Source organism: Chiloscyllium punctatum, chromosome 5 (genome assembly GCF_047496795.1).
Source record: "Chiloscyllium punctatum isolate Juve2018m chromosome 5, sChiPun1.3, whole genome shotgun sequence".
NCBI classification, from domain to species: Eukaryota; Metazoa; Chordata; class Chondrichthyes; order Orectolobiformes; family Hemiscylliidae; genus Chiloscyllium; species Chiloscyllium punctatum.
The window spans coordinates 15404520-15425779 of record NC_092743.1 but is presented as its reverse complement, the minus strand read 5'-3'; the positions used below and the strand labels follow the sequence as shown (position 1 = coordinate 15425779).

The following is a 21260-nucleotide window of genomic DNA, read 5'->3' as shown; positions in this document are numbered from 1 at the left end:
TACAATTACATAAAATATAGGTTGCTTTGCCTCTGCAACAGTTAACTGTCTCAGACTGGTTCTGAAGAAGAGTGTTTGGACTTAAGACATTAACTCTTTTTTTTCTCGATCCACTGATGCTTCCAGACCTGCTGAGTTTTCCAGCAGTTTCTGTTTTGATTTCAGATTTCTAGCATCGGTAATCTTTTGCTTTAACTTGACTGTCTCAGTCTAAATCCCTGTTTTATGTTTTAAGCAAATCAATCAACATGCAAAGTACCTGACTGCATAGTATGGAACTGGATTCACATCTTGTAGCATTGTATTTGATCATTTATCCCACACTGGCTGAGGTTAACATGAAAGACTCTCCTTTTCAACCTCTCCCCTTGCCTGAGGCATGGTAACCCTCAAGTTAAGTCACCGCCAGTGATCTGTTTCTAATGAGTCATCTGTGACTATTGTGACTTTATATGTTTGATAATTAAACAAAGTATCAGCAATTCCTATTGTCGACTGAGAATAATGTACAGTGCAAAGACTGCATGAAGCACTATATAGGACAAACAGGCAGACAACTAGCAATCTGCATCCACAAACACCAGCTAGCCACCAAACACCACAACCAGCTGTCCCTAGTAGCCACACACACAGATGATAAGGACCACAAATTTGACTGGGACAACACAACGATCATAGGGCAAGCTAAACAGAGGACAGCCAGAGAATTGTTAGAAGCATGGAGCTCATTTACGTACTCCATCAACAAGCATATAGACCTAGACCCAATACACCGGCCTCTACAACGAGCAACTGGAACTGGCAACAAGAAGCAGCAGGAAAGGAACTAAATACATGTCAGAAGAGACAGTACTGCAGCGCCTTCACAGGAGGCTCCAAAGCACTGAAGATGTCACCTAGACTGGAGACGAAATGTCTGCAAATCAACCTCCCAGCTTGGCGAACATACCCACAACTACAACAGTGCAGTTTGATTGATTCCAGTCTGGATATGGTTTGATAGGTCATTGTCAAGTTAATGGGACAATAGTTTCCTTTTTTCTGCCCCTTCCTCTTGAATAGATAGTTTATATTTACTACTTTTCACCCTGACACAACCTTTCCTGAATCCAGGGAATTTTGGAAAAGTAACACCAAAGCATTCAGAACGTCATTAGTCTCCTCATTTAAGATCCCAGGATGAGGTCCATCTGGGCTCAGAGAGTTGTTAGCTTGTAGCTCCATTACGTCTCAGTGATTATAATTTTACCAAGTTCTTCTTTACCCCCACCTTCTGATTTGCAGCTATAACTGAAGTGTTTTCATGTGTCCTCTACAATGAACAGAAGTACAATATTTGTTTATTTCACCTACGATTTCCTCTTCCTCATAATCTACCAGTTACCTCCTATTCACACTCCCTAAGAGTATCAACATTCACTTTACTTACTCTTTTCCCTTTTAGATATCCATAGAAAGTCTTGCTATCCATTTTTTAGCACTTTGAGCTAGCTTCTCTCATATTAATTTCTTACCAAGCCTGGCATCCTTCTCTGCCATTATTTATAATCTGGCCAATCATCTGACCTGCCACCCATCTTTGTGCAGTTAAACATTTTGACCTTAAGTTTGCTGATTTTCGCAACTTCTTTAGTTAATCACAGATTGTGGGTTCTTTCTTTAGAAGATTTATTTATAATAGGAGTATACTTACTGTAAGGATTCTGAAATATACTCTTAAATGTCTAACACTGTCTCTATTGATCTATCCCAAAGCCCAGTAGGTCTGTTCTTTTCAACTAGCTCAGCTTTCCTGCGCACATAGTGGTCCTTATTTAAGTTTAAAATACTAGTCTTAGACCCAATCTTCTCTCTTTTACATTAGATATAAAATTCAATCTTATTTTTGCCACTGCTGCCTCGAGGTGCTTTTCTGAAGCCATTAATTAATCCTATCACATTACACAATACCAAGTCTACTACAACCTGTTCTCTGGTTGGTCACAGAACTTGCTGCTCTATCTCAAATGCAAATGCAATTCCTCATCCAGACTACTATTGCAGTCTTATTTTCCAGTTAATCTGTAGATTAAGATCACCCATCATTATCACTGTTTCTTCATCACTAGCATCCAATATTTCTTCCTGTATATTTCATCCTACATTGTGCTGTCTGCAAGGGGCCCTTAGACCATTACTACTGGTGACTCATTTCCCTATATTCCTCAGTGACTAGTGATTATTCCCCTCCCACCACCTACTAAACCGATTCTATATACTGATGCCCTCATTGAAATATACAAACATCTGAACTAGGAGCAGCAATGAGAAGTAGGCCATTCAGCCCTTCGAGCCTGCTCCACCATTTAATATGATCATGGCTGCTCCCCTAATCAATGCCTTTGTTCCTGCTATCTCTCCCTGGTCCATGATTCTTTTAGTCATCTCAAACTATTGCCATTCTTGACTCGCAGTTCTACCACTCCATCTTTTCCTACTTTCCTACTATAAATACGTGAAATAGGAGCAAAAATAGACCATTTGACTCCCTTAAGCCTGCTGTGCCATTCAGTAAGATCAAAGATGATCTGCTTGCTTGAAATTCCACATTTCCATCTACCCCTGATAACCTTTAAGTCTACTGTCCAACAAAACTCTACCTACATCTCAGAGTCATGACATACAGGCCCATAGAACCAACACCAACCAACATACACTAAACTGTAATAATCTCATTTACCTGCTTTGGCAAATAGAATTAAGGAGAATCCAAAGGGTCTTTACAAATACATTAAAGACAAAAGGGTAACTAGGAGGGAATAGGGCCCCTCAAAGATAAGCAAGGCAGCCTTTGTGTGGAGCTGCAGAAAATGGGGGTGATTCTAAACGAGTATTTTGCATCAGTATTTACTGTGGAAAAGGACATGGAAGATATAGAATATAGGGAAATATATGGTGACAGCTTGAAAAATGTCCATATTATAGAGGAAGAAGTGCTAGATTTTCGTCATTTATATAAATGATTTGGATGTGAGCGTAAGAGGTACAGTTAGTAAGGTTGCAGATGACACAAAATTACAACAGGATCTTGATCAGATGGGCCAATGGGCTGAGAAGTGGCAGATGGAGGTTAACTCAGATAAATGTGAGGTGCTGCATTTTGGGAGAGCAAATCTTAGCAGGATTTATACACTTAATTGTAAGTTTCTAGGGAGTGTTGCTGAACAAAGAGACCTTGGAGTGCAGGTTCATAGCTCCTTGAAAGTGGAGTTGCAGGTAGATAGGATAGTGAAGAAGGCATTTGGTATGCTTTCCTTTATTGGTCAGAGTATTGAGTACAGAAGTTGGGAGTCATGTTGTGGCTGTACAGGACATTGGTTAGGCCACTGTTGGAATATTGAGTGCAATTCTGGTCTCCTTCCTATCAGAAAGATGTTGTGAAACTTGAAAGGGTTCAGAAAAGATTTACAAGGATGTTGCCAGGGTTGGAAGATTTGAGTTATAGGGAGAGGCTGAACAGGCTAGGGTTCTTTTCCCTGGAGTGTTGGAGGCTGAGGGGTGACCTTATAGAGGTTTACAAAATTGTGAGGTGCATGGATAGGATAAAGAGACAAAGTCTTTTCCCTGGGGTGGGGGAGTCCAGAACTAGAGGGCATAGGTTTAGGGTGAGAGGGGAAAAATATAAAAGAGACCTAAGGAGTAACTTTTTCACACAGAGAGGGGTACGTGTATGGAATGAGCTGCCAGAGGAAGTGGTGGAGGCTGGTACAATTGCAATATTTAAGAGGCATTTGGATGGGTATATGAATAGAAAGGGTTTGGAGGGATATGGGCTGGGTGCTGGCAGGTGGGTCTAGATTGGGTTAGGAATCTGGACGGCATGGATGGGTTGGACTGAAGGGTCTGTTTCCATGCTGTACATCTCTATGACTCTATGACTATTTGGTCTACTGTGTTCTGGCATTTTAAATACTCGTCCAGATGCTTCTTAAGCATGGCGAAAGTACCTGCCTCCACCACCACCCTCTGAAGCAGCACAATCCATATTTCTACCACCTTCTGGGTGAAAAAGATTTTTTTCTCAGATCTCCTCTTGCACCTCACCTTAAAAACTTATTCTCTCTGGTCTTATACACAAATAAACATGGGGAAGAGATTCTCATTATTTACTCTGTCTATATTTCTCATAATTTCAATCTCAAACAGATTCCTCCTCAGCCTCTTCTGCTCCAAGGAAAACAAACACAGCCGATCCAGTTTCTCCTTATATCTGAGACTCTTCATCCCAGGCAACATCCTAGTGAATCTCCTTTGCACCCTCTCCATTGCAATCACATCTTTCCGATAGTATGGCAGCTAGAACTGTACACAATATTTCATGTGTGGCCTAATCAATGTTTTATAAAAGTTGAAACAATGCTTCCTTGCTTCTATATTCTAAGCCCTGGCAAATTAATTCATTTGTATTATGGATTCAACATGGAAAGCCTGGATGACACAGTCACTACATAATATCTACGGGCCTCACTTGCTAACAACCTGCCTCAAGAATACGCAGAGGACACAGGAGAACATTGGAGTGTGCTTAAACCTACCATTCTCAGTATCTGCAATAACACCCCCCAGATAACAGGTCCATAAACCATCAGGACTGATTCGATGAGAATGACATAGAAATTGGACAACTCATTTCCAAGAACAGGACAGCTTTCTGTGACTGGCAGAATGACAACGGCTGCAAGATCCACAGAAAGGCCGATGCCAAATGCGAAAGTGGATGTCCAGAAGAGGGTAAAGGAGCTCAAAAACAAATGGTGCACTGATAAGGCCTGGGGAATCCAAGAGCTGGCAAATGATGATGACACAGAGGTCTCTTCAGTGTCATTAAGACAGTAAATGGTCCACACTACCGTGGTCTAAACCTTTTGCACTCTAAAGACAGACAAAAAGTGCTAAAGAACGGCAAGGTTATAAACAGTTGCTGGATACAGCATTTCCAAGAACTCCTCAACCATATTGCCAATGTTAACTTGGAAATCATCAACCAAATTGCCCACTGGTTATGTGGTACAGTGGAGTTGCCCCTACCTCTCTGCAAAGGGTTCAGGTTCAAGTCCCACCTGCCCTGGAAGTGTGTCGTAATGTGTCCCTACACAGTGATTAAAAATTATTATTACAAAGGCAACTCAACCAGCGCAAGCGGGGATTATTTACAGCAGAGGTGTAAGCTCTATGGCAAGCAATAAACAGTCCCCACCAAAACATTCCATTCTCTCTGTTATTTGTCACGAGTAAACTTGGAGGTTCTCCAACAAGAAAGAAAACTTAATAAAATGAGGAGTGTGAGATATAAGGTGATGAAAGATTTTGATAGATTATGACTGCATTTTCTGGCAAGTGGATTGATAGATTTGAAATAATTGGCAACGTTTTTTGATGGAGACTAATTAGGATTAAGAACTTCCTACCTGAAAAAGATAATGGGAGCTGATCCACTAAACAATAAATTAAAAGGGAGCTGTACAGGTATTTGAAGTTGAATAACTTATACGGTCATGGATTAAAAGGCATAGCCAAGAGAATAAGGAGAACTCTTCTTTGAAATAGTCAGCAGAAGCCCAATGCAATTTAATATGAGCTCCTTAAGGGTGCTCCATCACTCAATAAGATCATGTCTGAACTGACAAGGGCCTCAACTCCACCTTCCTGCCTACCCCCCAACAACCAATGACTCACTATGACTATAGTGGGAAATTTATCTAATTGTGCCTTAAAAATATCCAATGACCCAACCTCACCCTTCTCTCAGAAACAGAGTTCCGAATACTCAGCACCCTTAGAGAAAAATATTTACCTCACTCTGTCTCCAACAGATAAATGCTCAATCTGTGCAACCTTTCTTCATAGGATAAACAGCACCCTCCCCCCAAACTTGCATCCTAGGTATCAATTAAGTGAACCTGCTCTGAACCGCTTCTAATGCATTTACATCATTTCTTAAATCAAAAGACCAAGTGCACACAGGATTGTAACTGTGGCATCATCCATGCTCTGTAAAACTGTCGCAAAACATTGCTACTTTTGTATTCCATTCCCCCTGCAATAAACAACAACATTCCATTTGCCATCCTAATCATTTGCTGTACATATATGCTAGCTTTTTGAGATTCATGCACCTGGACATTCTGATCCCTCAGAGTTCTGTAACCTCTCACCATTCAAATAACATGCTGCTTATCTCTCCTTGTTGCTAAAGTGGGCAAGTTCACATTTTACCATATTATGCTTCATCTATTCCCTTCCAAATGTTACTATTTCTATTGACTCTGCTTCTAGCAACCTTTAGGTAGCGCAGTCCAGAGCATTATAATTCACTGTGTAAGAGTCCCCTCAGTTCCCCTTCAGTTCTTTTTCCAATTGATAGTGGTTAACTAATGGTCACTTTGTTAAACGTCTTTGTATAAAACAAACTGTTACTTGGCAGACTTGCTTAAAAACATGGAATCTGTGCACATAACTCAGGCAGAAGTGACCAGCCGAGTCTTAAAAGACATCCAAAATCATGTTGACCCTGGGTTTGTTCGGATTCCCTTTAATGCCTTTCTCATTAACCCTGACCATTGATCTTCCCTTCGTAATCTCATCTCAAATTTATTCCCTTTCTTCAAGTATTCAACTATCATTACCTCTTTCCTCAAACCATCTCCAACACCTTCACCCTTGCTGTTCATTTCCAGCAGCCTTTTCTGCCTGAACGTGCTGTCACCTGCCAGGTCCACACACTTAACTCCCTGTGTAAATCTCCCAACCATCTCTACAACCCTTCCCCTTACTAAAATAGTCAAAGCAAAGTCACAAACAACATCCTCCATGAGTTGTGAGCATGGTCTTTATCATTTCTTGTCCTGCATGACTTCACTTCAGTTTTTAATCACAGTTTCTCCCAAAAGATTGGATTTAAATCTTTTCATAGCTCATGGTGACAGCATGTCTACAAAAAAGTGTGTATTTATATAATATCATGAATTAGGAAAAATGTCCCAAAGTACTTCAGAAAAAGGTAACACTGAGCCAAAGAAGGAGACATCAGGACATCTGACCAAAACCTTAACAAAAAATGTTGGTTTTAGGAATGTCTTAAGTGAATCTGTGAGAGGTTTGTGGGGGGGATTTGCAGACCTCAAGTTGTAGTTAAATGAAAGCATGGCTGTCAATGTTGGGGTGAAGGAAATTGGCCCTTTTTGAAGAAACACTGAGATTTCATAGGCCTGTCACGTTGGAGAAGGATACCAAGTTAGGAAGGGTGCAAAGCCATGGAAAATTATGAGAATCTTCAAATGGAGGAATGTTGGGACCAAGTACCAAGGCCTCTGTCCCATATTTTACAAGACCTATTTACATCAACGTTCTCCTGACCAGCTTCCACACACCTTATCATTCAAGAACTTATTCAGCATTCTAAAGTACTTAGTCCCATTACCTGATCAACTTGTTCTTACCAACCTTCATTCATTCTGTACTAATTTCAAACACCTTGTCCTCAACTACAAGTCTCTCCTTGGTCTTGCTCTTCCTTACCTCTGCAACCTCATCTCTCTCTTTCAAAGGCGAAGTGGCAAAATAATTAAACTGGATTGGAGATGCAAAAGGAAAATGTACATTTTAAGTCAGAAAGTGTGACAAATGACCACCCACACACAAGTGGGCTGGATGAAGACAGTTACACAGATAGAGTTCTGTGTACAAATGAACACAGCATAAGAGATATAAATAGCAAATTAGAAGCACACATTTATCTCAGAGATCACAATATTTCAGTTATTTTGGAGGTAAGGCTACAGGTTATGATCAGGAGCTAGACATTTCAGACTGCCAGCTGTTTAGGAATGGCAACTAAATTGGGATAGGAAGGGCAGCGATACTGCCCAGAACAGATAGTAGCCAAATTTGTACAAAGAAAGATCCCAGAAATAGCAATATAAAATATGCAGATAAACAATTTTTGCCTTGTTATAGAATCATAGAGTCATAGAGATGTACAGCATGGAAACAGACCCTTTTGTCCAACCCGTCCATGCTGACCTGATATCCCAACCCAATCTAGTCCCACCTGCCAGCACCCAACCCATATCCCTCCAAACCCTTGCTATTCATATACCCATCCACATGTCTTTTAAATATTGCAATTGTACCAGCCTCCATCACTTCTTCTGGCAGCTTATTCCATACACCATCCTCTGCGTAAAAAAGGTGCCCCTTAGGTTCCTTTTATCTTTCCCCTTTCACCCTAAACCTATGCCCTCTAGTACTGGAGACCCCCACCCCAACGAAGAGACTTTGTATATTTACCGTATCCATGCCCCTCTTGATTTTATAAACCTCCATAAGGTCACCCCTCAGCCTCCGACCTCTAGGGAAAACAGCCCCAGCCTGTTCAGCCTCTCCCTATAGCTCAAATCCTCCAACCCTGGCAACATCCTTGTAAATCTTTTCTGAACCCTTTCAAGTTTCACAACATCCTTCCAATAGGAAGGAGATCACAATTGTATGCAATACTCCAAAAGTGGCCTAACCAATGTCTTGTACAGTTGTTTGAGGTGAAATATTGGACAGGGATAAATGCCCTGCATTTCTTTAAAAGATTGCCTGGGATCTTTTATTGTCAAATTAGATGGTATATAGGAGCTTGCTCAGGAATGTCACTGGAACGGTGGCATCTCCAACAATGCCACACCTTCTCACTGCTTTACTGGAGTCTGGATGGTATGTTCATGTCTCTGGGGCAGAGCTTAGCCCACAAACTTCTGACTCAGAGACAACAATGTTAAACACTGAGACACAGTCATTTCGTAAGAATTCTTTGAATATACTCAGCAGAGACTTCTAGAACAATATGTTTTAGAACCAAAAATGGAATTGGACATATTGAACTTAATGCTCAGAAACCACATGAAATTATTTAACCATTTCACACTAACAGAGCAGTTCGTAATTAATTACTGTAAAATCATAGACTTTGATATTAAGTTTGAAAGTGCAAAGATTGAGCCATCAACCAAGGTGTTAAATTTAAGCAAGTGAACTAAATCGAAATAAACTGTCTAAACTGGTAATGAGTAAACTCACAAATGATGGGAATATAAAATATTCAAGGAAATAATTGGTCTGAGATACAAAATAGATCCGCAACCCTAAATGGCAAAGACTCCGTTTGTTAGGCAATCATTGTCAACAAACAAGCTAAGAGGCAGTATCACAACAGAAGAAAAAGTTATGCAAGGAAAACATAAAGACACACAATAAAAAAGGAGTGCCAATCCAGTGTACTGGGAGAGGTAGGAAAACCAAAGGAGTACAAAACAGTAAACAGTGGAAAAGGAGCACTGAAAGAAAATGGTATTTCAAATAGTGCCATGGTTACTGACGTGAATGTCCATTTCTGGCAAATCCCTTTTTTTTGCTGGCAGGGGAAAGGGTTGTGGCTTGAGAGACTAGCAGGAAACCAGAAACTGACAAAACCATCTGAAATAGAGTTGAAATTCACCCCACTTCCATTGTTCCTAGAACCTTACACATGGTACAGGCAACAAGAATTTATGGAGAAGTTACAAGCAAGGGGAATGTCATGTTGGCTCAGTGGTTTTCACTGGTGCCTCACAGTGCCAGGGACCCAGTTCGATCACAGCCTTGGGCAACTGCCTGTGTGGAGTTTGCGCATTCTTCCTGTGTCTGCGTCGGTTTCCTCCCACAATCCAAAGATGTGCAGGTTAGGTGAATTGGCCATGCTAAATTGCCCATAATGTTCAGGGATGTGTAGGTTAGGTGCATCATTCAGGGGTAAATATAGGGGAATGGATCTGGGTGGGTTACTCTTCGGAGAGACTTGTTGGGCCAAAGCGCCTGCTTCCACACTGTAGGGATTCTACATATCTCGGGATGGGACCATTTGCCGCCGCCGATTAACCACTGCCCTTTCACCGCCAAGGATGGTTCGCCACCACCCACTGGCCGCTGAGGAGGATTCGCCACCGCAAGTGTTTGTAACTCATTTTTATGTATAAACCAATAAAATCATATTTATTTCACCTCTTTTTTTTATCAATACGTACTATGTTGTTGTATAAATAAAGGGCACTGGCGAGAGGGAAAACAATCACTACATATATATATTTCCAGTGGCGAATAGTCTCCAGAGGTCAAACAACCCCAGTGGAGAAATGCTGGTGGTGAACCAGCAGTGGCTAATCGGCGGCGGCGAATGTGCCGTGGCGAATCGTCACCAACCCTACATATCTATTGATCCCGTGTGAAGGTGAGATAACGTCTATTTAAGTGCGATGATATGAAGCTATTTAAATCCCCAGCCCTTTAAAAAAGACTAAAAAGGCTACAACTTTCAGTGAGGGCAATGATTGACAGCCATTTCTAGTTTGGTGTAAAAAATAGATCAGGCATCCATTCCCTGATGGTTGTTGACACAGTTAATCCATCTCAAATTCTTGACTAATTTTGAAAAGTTTGAAAAACACTTTTCTCAGGGGGGGTGGCTGAGTTAATCAGTTTGACTAATAATGTTAAGGATTATAAAAGGAGTGGCTATATTTGAGTTGATTAGACTAAATTATTGTTCGCTCATTTGAATGGGTTTCATGAATGAGTTTTTCTCAGTGTCAACAATGCATCACGTTCTTTTGGATTGCTAAAAGTTTAATTTTACTCATCTCCACATGGTTCTTGAGGTCTACCCATATTGGAAAGTAGGGAAGTGCCTATGGTGACAGCATGGAAGGGTTTGAAAGCAAGTACAAGTAATTTGGGGTTTGAGGAGATGTGGGGAGGGTCAGGACAGTGAGGGCTGATGGCCTAACAATGTTTGATGAAACAAAACAGAAATTGCTGGAAAAGCTTAGCAGGTCTGGCAACATCTGTGGAGTGAAATCAGAGTTAATGTTTCGGGCCTGGTGATCATTCCTCAGAACTCTCCCTCTGAGGCCGAATGTTCTGTACTCAGCAAAAGTCTCAGTTTTATCCCACTGTGACCCCACACAAATGAATTGTGGGCACAACATGATGTTGAGCTCTTCTTCCGTCGCCTTTGCCCCAATTTCTCTGCCCCAGTTCTGATTTCTCTCCACAGATGCTTCCAGGCCTGCTGAGCTTTTCCAGCAATTTCTGGTTTTGATTCTTAGTTCTTACAGTTTTTACTTAGCGTTTGAAGAAACTGGGTTAAAGTCTCAAGAGACAAGGACAGACCTTCCAACCAGCCTGCCTCAGTGTTCATCCACCTGTGGGGTCTCCATTGAAGATGGTGAGCCCAACTCGACCTCAAACCTGCTGAAAATGTGCTGAGTAGCCAGCTTTTGTGCTCCTCTTGTATCCTTATCTTGTTTTCAAAGTAATACCCTTTTAAAGTAATCATGTGTGCCAAGTCAGGAAATTTCTTAACTGGACCTTCCCACTTCAAAGCAGAAATCTGGTCTTTAATATCAAATTCAATTGTTTTCTGGTAACTTTTTGTAATATCTCCATTACTGTCAGATTATTAAATATTTTTATGTGGTTACACACCACTAAAACCAATACAGCCAGATACTTTACTGATTATAAAGCATTGTTTCGAAACATTATTCTGAAATTATTCAAGGAATTTAAATGCAAATTGATTAAGGTCAAAATCCAATGCTCCTGCCAATGCAGCACTCCCTTAATATTGCATTTCAGTCACAGTCCAAATGGTATGCTCTTGTCTCTGGAATAGACCTTCAACTTGAAACTTGCTGATGCAGTGGGTGAAGTATTACTCACTGAGTTCTAGCTAAGATCAAAAGAAATGTTTAAGGAGAGGAACTTAATGGATTTAATTTAAAAGCAAATGGTAAGGGGAAAACAAGCTGGATTCTTGAAAAGTTAAGCTCTAGGACTGAATGGTTGTCACACCAAAATAATACGGCACAGATTTTTCAGAATTGACTAGTGTTTAAAACAATAATTTACACTGAAAGATCAAATAAACCTGGATTTTGTTTCCTTGTGTTTGAAAGATTGAGGGTGATTGGTGAAGGAGTTTGGTAGGGTCGATACACAGAGAATCTCTTTCACAGAGTGAGGGAATGTGTACAGGTTTGGTAGTATAGTCATAATGCTCCTGGTCTAGCAACCCAGAGGCCTGAGCACAAAGTCAGAGATACACGAGTTCAAATCCCACTATTACAGTTACTGAAATGAATTTGGTTTGTTAAATAAAATAGGATCTTTTAAAAGGAAGCTATTATCAGTAACAGTGAGCATGAAACAACCAGATCATCATAAAATCCATCTAGTTTATTTATGTACTTCTTGAGAGGGAAATCTGCCATCCTTACCTGGTCTACAGGCAGGATGCTGGAAGAACACAGCAAGCGAGGCAGCATCAGGAGGTGCAAAGTCAATGTTTCAGGTGTAACCCTACTTCAGGTCAGTGGGTGGGTGTGGGGGGAGCTGCAGATAAAGGGGAGGTGGGGGTAGGGTAGTGAAATGGGCGGTGACAGGGAGGTCCAGTCAGCCCCAGTGGACCCGGCTGCGATGCTTGGTAAGCCATTCCCTGAGTTTATGTTCAGTCTCCCTGATGTAGAGAAGACCACATTGGGAGCACCTGATGCAGTAAACTAGGTTGGAAGAGAGGCAGGTGAACCTCTACCTCACCTGGAAGGACCTTTTGTGGCCCTGGATGGAGGTGAGGGGGGGGGGGGGGGGGCGGGGTGGCATGAAACAAGGACTGTTGGAGGGAACAGTCCCTGTGGAAGGCAAAAAGGGATGGGGAGCAGAAGATGTTCTTGGTGGTGGGGTCTATTTGGATTTGGGGGAAGTGTTTGAAGATGATGCATTGGATACGGAGACTGGTGGGGTAGTTTTTGTCTCTAATCCTTACCTGGTCTGGCCTACGTGTAACTCCCTACTCACAGCAATGTGGTTGACTCATAACTTTCCTCTGAAATGGCCTATGAAAGCACATAGGTGGTTCACAATCATTGTCTCTGGGATTAGGAACAATAAATATTCTCCAATGAGCTCTCAAACTATGCTCACATCAATAAACAAAAATCCAGAACAAGGGGCATGTTCTTAAAATTAGAGCTAGATCATGCAGGACTGAAACAAGCAAACACTTTCTCCACAAAAGGTACTGAGCATCAGCAATCCACTCCCCCAGGAGACTGTGGATGCTGGGTCAGTTGAATTGATCAGGACTGGAAGTATCAAGGGATTATGACTGGAGGTCAATTACAAAGACCAGGTACATAAGGCTCAAGGGGTTGTGCTTATATTCAATTCCTCTTTATCATCTTTCACCCTCCATCCCAGTTTCCACAGCACAGTGTTGGGCCTAGCATGTTCTCGTCCTTACTTCCTAACTCTCTGAAAACCTATCTGATTTTGGTTGTGCTCACCTAAATCATCTTTGGTCTGCTCCCTGTCCAGTTACTTCTCATTTTGCAATACTGAATTGTGTTAAATGTGCCATAAAAAGTGCAGGTCACAGCCAAATGAGTTCTTACTCCTGGCTGCCTTGTGGAGTGTAGCTAATCATAACAATCAGAACAAGTCATTAACTGGGTGAGTCAAATCCAGATTCTATTCCAGGGAATTCATGTGTTTATCCTGTGTGCTCATGCTATGCAAAAGAATGGCTGTGCCTAGGCCTGTTCTTATTTTCAATTCAGGTGACTGAATAATCTATTTTCCTCATGATATTTCTGTGCATTTTTGATTCACAGCAATTTTTGACATATCAGTGCTTATATTTGTTTGTTATTGATTTGGGGAGGCAGTGGCATATTGATAATGTTGCTGGATAGAGTTTCTATCAACATGGGTTCAAATTATTGGGGCGGCACAGTGGCTCAGTGGTTAGCACTGCTGCCTCACAGCACCAGAGTCCCAGGTTCAATTTCAGCCTCAGGCAACTGTCTGTATGGGTTTCCTCCCACAGTCCAAAAATGTGCAGGCCAGGTGAATTGGCTATGCCAAATTACCCATACTGTTAGGTGCATTAGTCAGAGGGGAAATGGTCTGGGTAAGTTACTTTTCAAAGGGTTGGTGTGGACTGGTTGGACCGAAGGGTCTGTTCCACACTGTAGGGAATCTAATCTTAAATAAAAACTACCATAGCAGAAGGAGAACTCAGAATTCAATAAAAATCAGGAAGAAAAAGCTTGCCTAATGATGACTACTGTCAATTGTCATGAAAAATCCATCTGGTTCACTAATGCTGTTTAAGAAATGAAATGATCCATCCTTACCCGGTCTGGTTTACATATCAATCCAGACCCACAGCAATGTGGTTGACTGCCCATTGGGCGAATAGGGAATGGGGGGTAATAAATGCCAGCACATCCCATGAATGAATAATTTGTCAGCAACATTTATTCTTAATAATTGCTGTTTTCCTGTATTTTACCCAGGCATCGCCCTGCCTCTTACTGGGCCATTCAGAGGTCTCTGGCTGTGAATTTTGATTGGAGCTCCTTGCTTGAAGCTTGTTTACCCGAGGCTGCACTGACCTTGTTGCCTCAGTCAGTCAGAGACTCTCACTGTCAACAATGAAGCAAGCCCCTATTGGTGCCCACTGACGCTGTGCCTGTTTAATCAGACTCTCATGGCTCTTTCTCTCTTGTCCCTCTCCGGGAGGCTATTTTTTATTTAAGGAAGAAAAAAAATCTGTTGGCTTTAATATCACCTTTTGCCCACCCGCCTAAGGAACTGTGTCCTAATCAATGGGTCCTTCAGTGATTCCTCCCCCCCCCCCCCAACCTGTCACCTTTGTTAAAAAGAGCAGACCCTTCTCCACTCACTTGGGGTTTACTCGCTAAATCGTCTTTATTTCTGGCTTCCTCCTCCGCCAGATGTTGATCCCCCCCCTCCCCCTTATCCTTTTCTATCTAATTATTTGCTGGAGTTCTGAGACGAATCAGGGGACTAGCATCTCTCCCCCCACCCCCCAAGCTTTTAACCTGCTCCCTCCCGTCAGATATTTCACATTTCCATGGTTTTTGTTGTCCTCTCTGGGGCGTCTCGTTACCTGCTTCGCTCCGGATGCTGATGTTGCCGTCTCGCTGCAGAATGACAGCCCTGGTCCCGCTCAGCCTGCCCGGGAAAGGCTGCGGGTCCTCGGGCCGTCGCTGGAGGCTGCTGCAGCATTGGTAACACACCGCCCAAGCCTGCTCCTCGTTCAGGGGCTGGTTGTAAAGCTTCAGGATATGTTCCAGGGACAGCTCCTGGGATTCCGGGTCGTGGGAGTCCGTCTGGGCACCGCGTTCCGGGGCCGGGCTCCCGGAGCATCGCTCTGCCATGATCCGCAGGTTCTGTCTGTCTGTGTGTGTGTCTCTGTCTCTGTCTCTCTCTCTCTCTGGATCCGAACACAACACAGCTACCCCCCACTACACCATCGGCAACGGGAATAAAACCAGTACCGTCTTCTCCGGCCTCTGCATCATCATCATCATCGTGACAGTATTATCAACAGTAGTGCGCTCACAGTGCCAGCTCCTCGTACATAAACCGGCCTCTTCTAGCGGCTTCTGATTAAATCCAATCATATGACTCTATCTCTGCCTGGGAGCCAGAGTGAACTCCTGCTGTGTGGTCCAAAAGCCCGCCTCCTTTGCTTGCTTGCATTTTCCGTGTTCATGTTTGCTTCAGTTTATTAATTCACAGGGATGTGGGCGTCTCTGGCTGGGTCAGCCTTTATCGCCCATCGCTAGCTCCCATTAGAAAAGTGGTGCTGAGTTTCCTCCTTAAGTCACTGCAGTCCTTTTTATTTTGTTTTGACGTAATGCTGTCAGGCAGTTCTAGGATTTTCGCCCGGCTATACCAAAACTGATGATGGTGAATGGTTTGGAGGTGTTGGTGTACCCCACGTATCTGTGTCCCTTGTCCTTCAAAGAGGTAGAGTTGGCGGCTTTTCAAAGTGCCATCAAAAGCTTTGTGAATCATTGCAGTACGCCTTGCAAATGGTACATCCGATGCTACTGAGTGGGGGAAGGGAATGGAATGGAAGTGGTGCCTATTAACCCGGCTGCTTTGTCCTGAATGGTGTCAAGTTTCTTGGGTGATTTTGGAGCTGCACTTGTCCAGACAAGTGGGGAGTTTTCCATCACACTCCTGACTTGGGCCTCGTAGATGGTGGACAGGTTTTGGGGAGTCAGGAGGTGAATTACTTACTGCAGAACTGGTAGTTTCTGAGCTACACTTGTAGCTGGTTTAATTCCAGTTTCTAGTCGGTGGTAAACCCCCAGTATGATAATAGTGTGGAATGTCAAAGGGAGGTGATTAAACTCTATTATTAGAGAACTACATTCCTGGTAACTTTGATACACTGCATCATTTATTACATTGTAACAGCAAGTCGGGGAGTCAATATAAAACAGAAGGAGAAATGGGAGATAGGATGAAGTAAAACAAACTGTTCACCCCTCCTGCCAGCTGTGACTCAAGTTGTTGTTTGAAATTCAAATAACAACCACAAATGCTCAAAATAGTTGGCACGACCATCAGGAAGTGAAAGGATGTGTATTGTTTTGAGTGACAATGTTCTGCTAAGTGAATGTGTGAGACACAGCTTTCAAGATGCTGGTCAGAGAGTCTTTTACTTCAAAGAAAGTGTTGAGGTTCCTTAATGTCTGATATTGTACAAATGGCCTTTCCCATTTTATTGGAAAGGGAAACTCAGATGGATGAATTTAATGAATAATAAATGAGCAACAACAGCTTGCTTTTACACCACACTTTTACCACAAAGAAAACATTCCCCACAAAGAAAATATCAAGTGAGTGACCAAACAAACAAATTAACAGAGTTATATTAGGAGAGAGAAGATAGGTAATTAAAAGTTTGGCCAAAGAGATCAACTTAATTAATCTCTTAATTGTACACAGGAGATTTAGGGAGGGGATTCCAGACTTGATCTTAGACATCTACTAATGGTGTGGCTGAGGTATTATGATTCATTGGATGAATCAGATCCTAGGGTGAGACCCGACTTGATAGATCATAAATTTTTTTTTCTTTTTGTTTACTTTGGAGATCAGTCACCAGAGGAGGCTGGCAGTGTACTTTTAACAACAGAAAATACCTTAGAGTCATAGAGATGTACAGAATGGAAACAGACCCTTCGGTCCAACCCGTCCATGCCGACCAGATATCCCAACCCAATCTAGTCCCACCTGCCAGCACCCGGCCATATCCCTCCAAACCCTTCCTATTCATATACCCATCCAAATGCCTCTTAAATATCGCAATTGTACCAGCCTCCACCACATTCTCTGGTAGCTCATTCCATAAACGTACCATCCTCTGTGTGAAAAAGTTGCCCCTTAGGTCTCTCTTATATCTTTCCCCTCTCACCCTAAACCCATGCCCTCTAGTTCTGGACTCCCCCACCCCAGGGAAAAGACTTTGACTATTTATCCTATCCATGCCCCTCATAATTTTGTAAACCTCTATAAGGTCACCCCTCAGCCTCCGATGCTCCAGGGAAAACAGCCCCAGCCTGTTCAGCCTCTTCCTGTAGCTCAGATCCTCCAACCCTGGCAACATCCTTGTAAATCTTTTCTGAACCCTTTCAAGTTTCACAACATCTTTCCGATAGGAAGGAGACCAGAATTGCACGCAATATTCCAACAATGGCCTAACCAATGTCATGTACAGCTGCAACATGACCTCCCAACTCCTGTACTCAATACTCTGACCAATAAAGGAAAGGATACCAAACGCCTTCTTCACTATCCTATCTACCTGCGACTCCACTTTCAAGGAGCTATGAACCTGCACTCCAAAGTCTCTTTGTTCAGCAACACTCCCTAGGACCTTACCATGAAGTGTAATAGTCCTGCTAAGATTTGCTTTCCCAAAATGCAGCACCTCGCATTTATCTGAATTAAACTCCATCTGTCACTTCTCAGCCCATTGGCCCATCTAGTCCAGATCCAGTTGTAATCTGAGGTAACCCTCTTTACTGTCCACTACACCTCCAATTTGGTGTCATCTGCAAACTTACTAACTGTACCTCTTATGCTTGCATCCAAATCATTTATGTAAATGACAAAAAGTAGAGGGCTCAGCACCGATCCTTGTGGCACTCCACTGGTCACAGGCCTCCAGTCTGAAAAACAACCCTCCACCATCACCTTCTGCCTTCTACCTTTGCACCAGTTCTGTATCCAAATGGCTAGTTCTCCCTGTATTCCATGAGATCTAACCTTGCTAATCAGTCTCCCATGGGGAACCTTGTCGAACGCCTTACTAAAGTCCATATAGGTCATATCTACTGCTCTGCCCTCATCTTCTTCAAATAACTCATTCAAGTTTGTGAGACATGATTTCCCACACCCACACCTTTACTACACAAAAAAGAACAAACTTGATTACACTGTGCAAGAATGATTTGAAACAAACTCATTATAAATGTTAGGAAGAATCAATCTTTTATCACCAATGACAGTCTTACAGATATCCAAATCACAGTGAAAGGTCACCCCTATCTCTAAGATAAAGCTCTTGTTCAGCTGACAAGGCTGTAATTAGTTCCCTTTTGACAAATATCTGTGAATTTACTCCATGCAATTTTTTGCAATTAGTATGTCTCCCCTAGACTTCTAAACAACCTTCTAACTCAGCTCACTATTATAACCAACCATGGATGTTTTAACCTCATGCTTTCAACAACCTTGGAGAATGGCTTCTTCTCTAACATCTCAATATCATTCTGCTTCTGAAGGTTTCTTCAAAACAACTCAGGACTTCTCCCACTCCTGCCCTGATTGCCTCGGAGACCGCTACTTATATCGTTTGTTATGATAGAACCCTCTGAATGGACCTATTTATTTTTCTCTCTCGCTCTCTTTCTAACTGGGTTATAAAACTCAATTCATCAAATACCTTGGCAATCATCTCTCCTTTCCCCGCCAGCTCCCCCCCCCCACTCCAAGGTGGCTTGCTGGTCCTTTAGCTAAAATCATACAAATTCTTGGAAATGCTGATTTTAGCCCATTGTTGAAAATGATGTTCTCACTTTTATAAAGAAAAACTTCATAGAACTAAAAGCCAAGAGACCAGGGCAATTTGACACATTGGATCCATAGTTGGCTTATTGACAGAAGGCAGGGAGCACTGGTCAAAGGTTGTTTTTGTGATTACAAACCTGTATCCAGTGGAATACCACAGGGTTTGATGCTAGTCCCTTGGTGTTTGTACTGTCCAGTAATGAACTAGGCATGAATGTGTGATCACTAATTTCAAAATGTTGAAACTGTGGAATTCTTTACCACAGGAGGTTGTTGAGTCTGGGTCATTAAATACACTCAGGGCTGAGATAGATTTTTAATCAGCCAGGGAATTAAGGGACATGAGGATTATCAGACCAGCCACTGAATGGTGGAGCAGGGTCAGTAGGCTAAATGGCCTGTTTCTGCTCCTTTGTCTTATGGTCTTATGACACAAAAAATGGTGGTGTGGTAAATAGGAGGAAAGGCTGATATATTCAGGCTGGTCAGATGGGCAGATCAATGTCAATGGTATGTAATCCTGAAAGGTGTAAGGTGATGAATTTTGGAAGGACCAACAGAGCAAGGGAGTACGACAGAGCAAGGGAGAAAGTACAGAGAATCAGGGAGCTTGGTGTGCAAGTCATTGAAGGATCCTGGAAACAGGACAGGTGGATAAAATGGTTAAGAAGGCATATGGGATACTTGCCTTTATTAATCAAGGCATTGAATAGGAATGTTACAATGCAGCTGTAGAGAAGTTAGTTAGGGTGTGATTGCATGAGAGAGGGTGCATCATTGAATCACCAATATATTGCTTGGCCTGGAGTGATTCAGCTACGAACAGAGACTAGATAGGCTGAGGTTATTTTCAGTCAAAAAGTGTGGTGCTGGAAAAGCACTGTAGGTCAGGCAGCATCTGAGGAGCGGAAGAATCAACCTTTTAGGCTGGGGTTATTTTCAGCAGAAAATGGGAAACGGCAGGGAATAGAAATAACCAGCCATGCCGATGGGGTGGATACTGAGTCAGAAACCCATCTCTGGGTCTAAACTTGGGGACCATAGCTAAGACTGTAGCCAAGGATGAAGTCAATGCAGTTCTTTGTCATAGTTGTGTTGGGAAGCCTATTGACAACAATGAATTCTCAAAGGAATTTCATACTCTGCCATTATCAGGTAAGAGTGGAAATGCTGTACATTTATATCATTTCAGCTTTCTACTTTACAATCAATGTGACAGATTCCACAGTATTAGGAGCCTGAGCATGTTCCCAGTGACATCAGATGCACTATATTAGACCTGACCGCTTATGAACTTTCCAGATGTTTACTCATTTCATTACTGTTTGTTATACTCTCTGTCACTTCAAATTACAGTTTGAGAATACCATTCACCTCCTCTCGCCGTGGTTGTTCCATAAGTTCCTAAAAATACTTCACCTGTCTGTTTTAATGAGGATGGTAAGGGCTGCACTTAATTTTTGTAAATATTTTTATTGGAAAAAAATTTATGAGTTTTTTTTACACAAAATCAATACAAAATAATGTGTCCATTTTACAATATAATAACAGCAACAATATAAAATTAAGAAAACTAACTATTAATAATCTACTCTGATTCCTGAAGAAGGGTTTATGCCCGAAACATCGATTCTCCTGCTCCTCGGATGCTGCCTGACCTGCTGTGTTTTTCCAGCACCACATTTTTCAACTCTGGTACTCCAGCATCTGCAGTCCTCACTTTCTCCTATTAATCTACTCTACAAACTACCAAAACACAAAACAAAATATAGGAAAGAAGATTCTCTATATTTTAAAAACCCCACAGTATTGTACATTAGATTATTTACAGTGTGGAAACAGGCCCTTCGGCCCAACAAGTCCACACCGACCCTCTGAAGAGCAACCCACCCAGACCCATTCCCCTACATTTACCCCTGCACCTAACACTACGGGCAATTTAGCATGGCCAATTCACCTAACCTGCACATTTTTGGACTGTGGTAGGAAACCAGAGCACCTGGAGAAAACCCACACAGACCACAGGGAGAATGTGCTAACTCCACACAGACAGTTGCCTGAGGCGGGAATTGAACCCAGGTCTCTGGCGCTGTGAGGCAGCAGTGCTAACCACTGTGCTGCCCAACATTACTAACAATAACCAAAAAAACAGAGAAAAGAAAAAAAAATACACATTCAAAATAAAGTTATATTAAGTCATAACAAAACCCGTATTTATATGAGATTCTTCTTCCAGGGGG

The 21260-nt window shown here is 42.2% G+C and overlaps 1 protein-coding gene across 3 annotated transcripts in view; it reads right to left on the bottom strand.

The window, feature by feature from the left end:
- The window catches only part of LOC140476902 (protein spire homolog 1-like), a 202643-nt gene extending 186663 nt beyond the window's left edge, over window positions 1-15980 (bottom strand). Inside the window, exon 1 of one of the 3 annotated variants that reach the window (XM_072569816.1) lies at window positions 15038-15980. In XM_072569816.1, the coding sequence (XP_072425917.1) occupies window positions 15038-15308 (271 nt within the window). In that variant the 5' untranslated portion in view covers window positions 15309-15980. The remainder of the gene's footprint in view (window positions 1-15037) is intronic. The other 2 variants (XM_072569814.1, XM_072569815.1) reach the window with 2 other exon arrangements.
- Between the last annotated feature and the right edge of the window lie 5280 nt (window positions 15981-21260).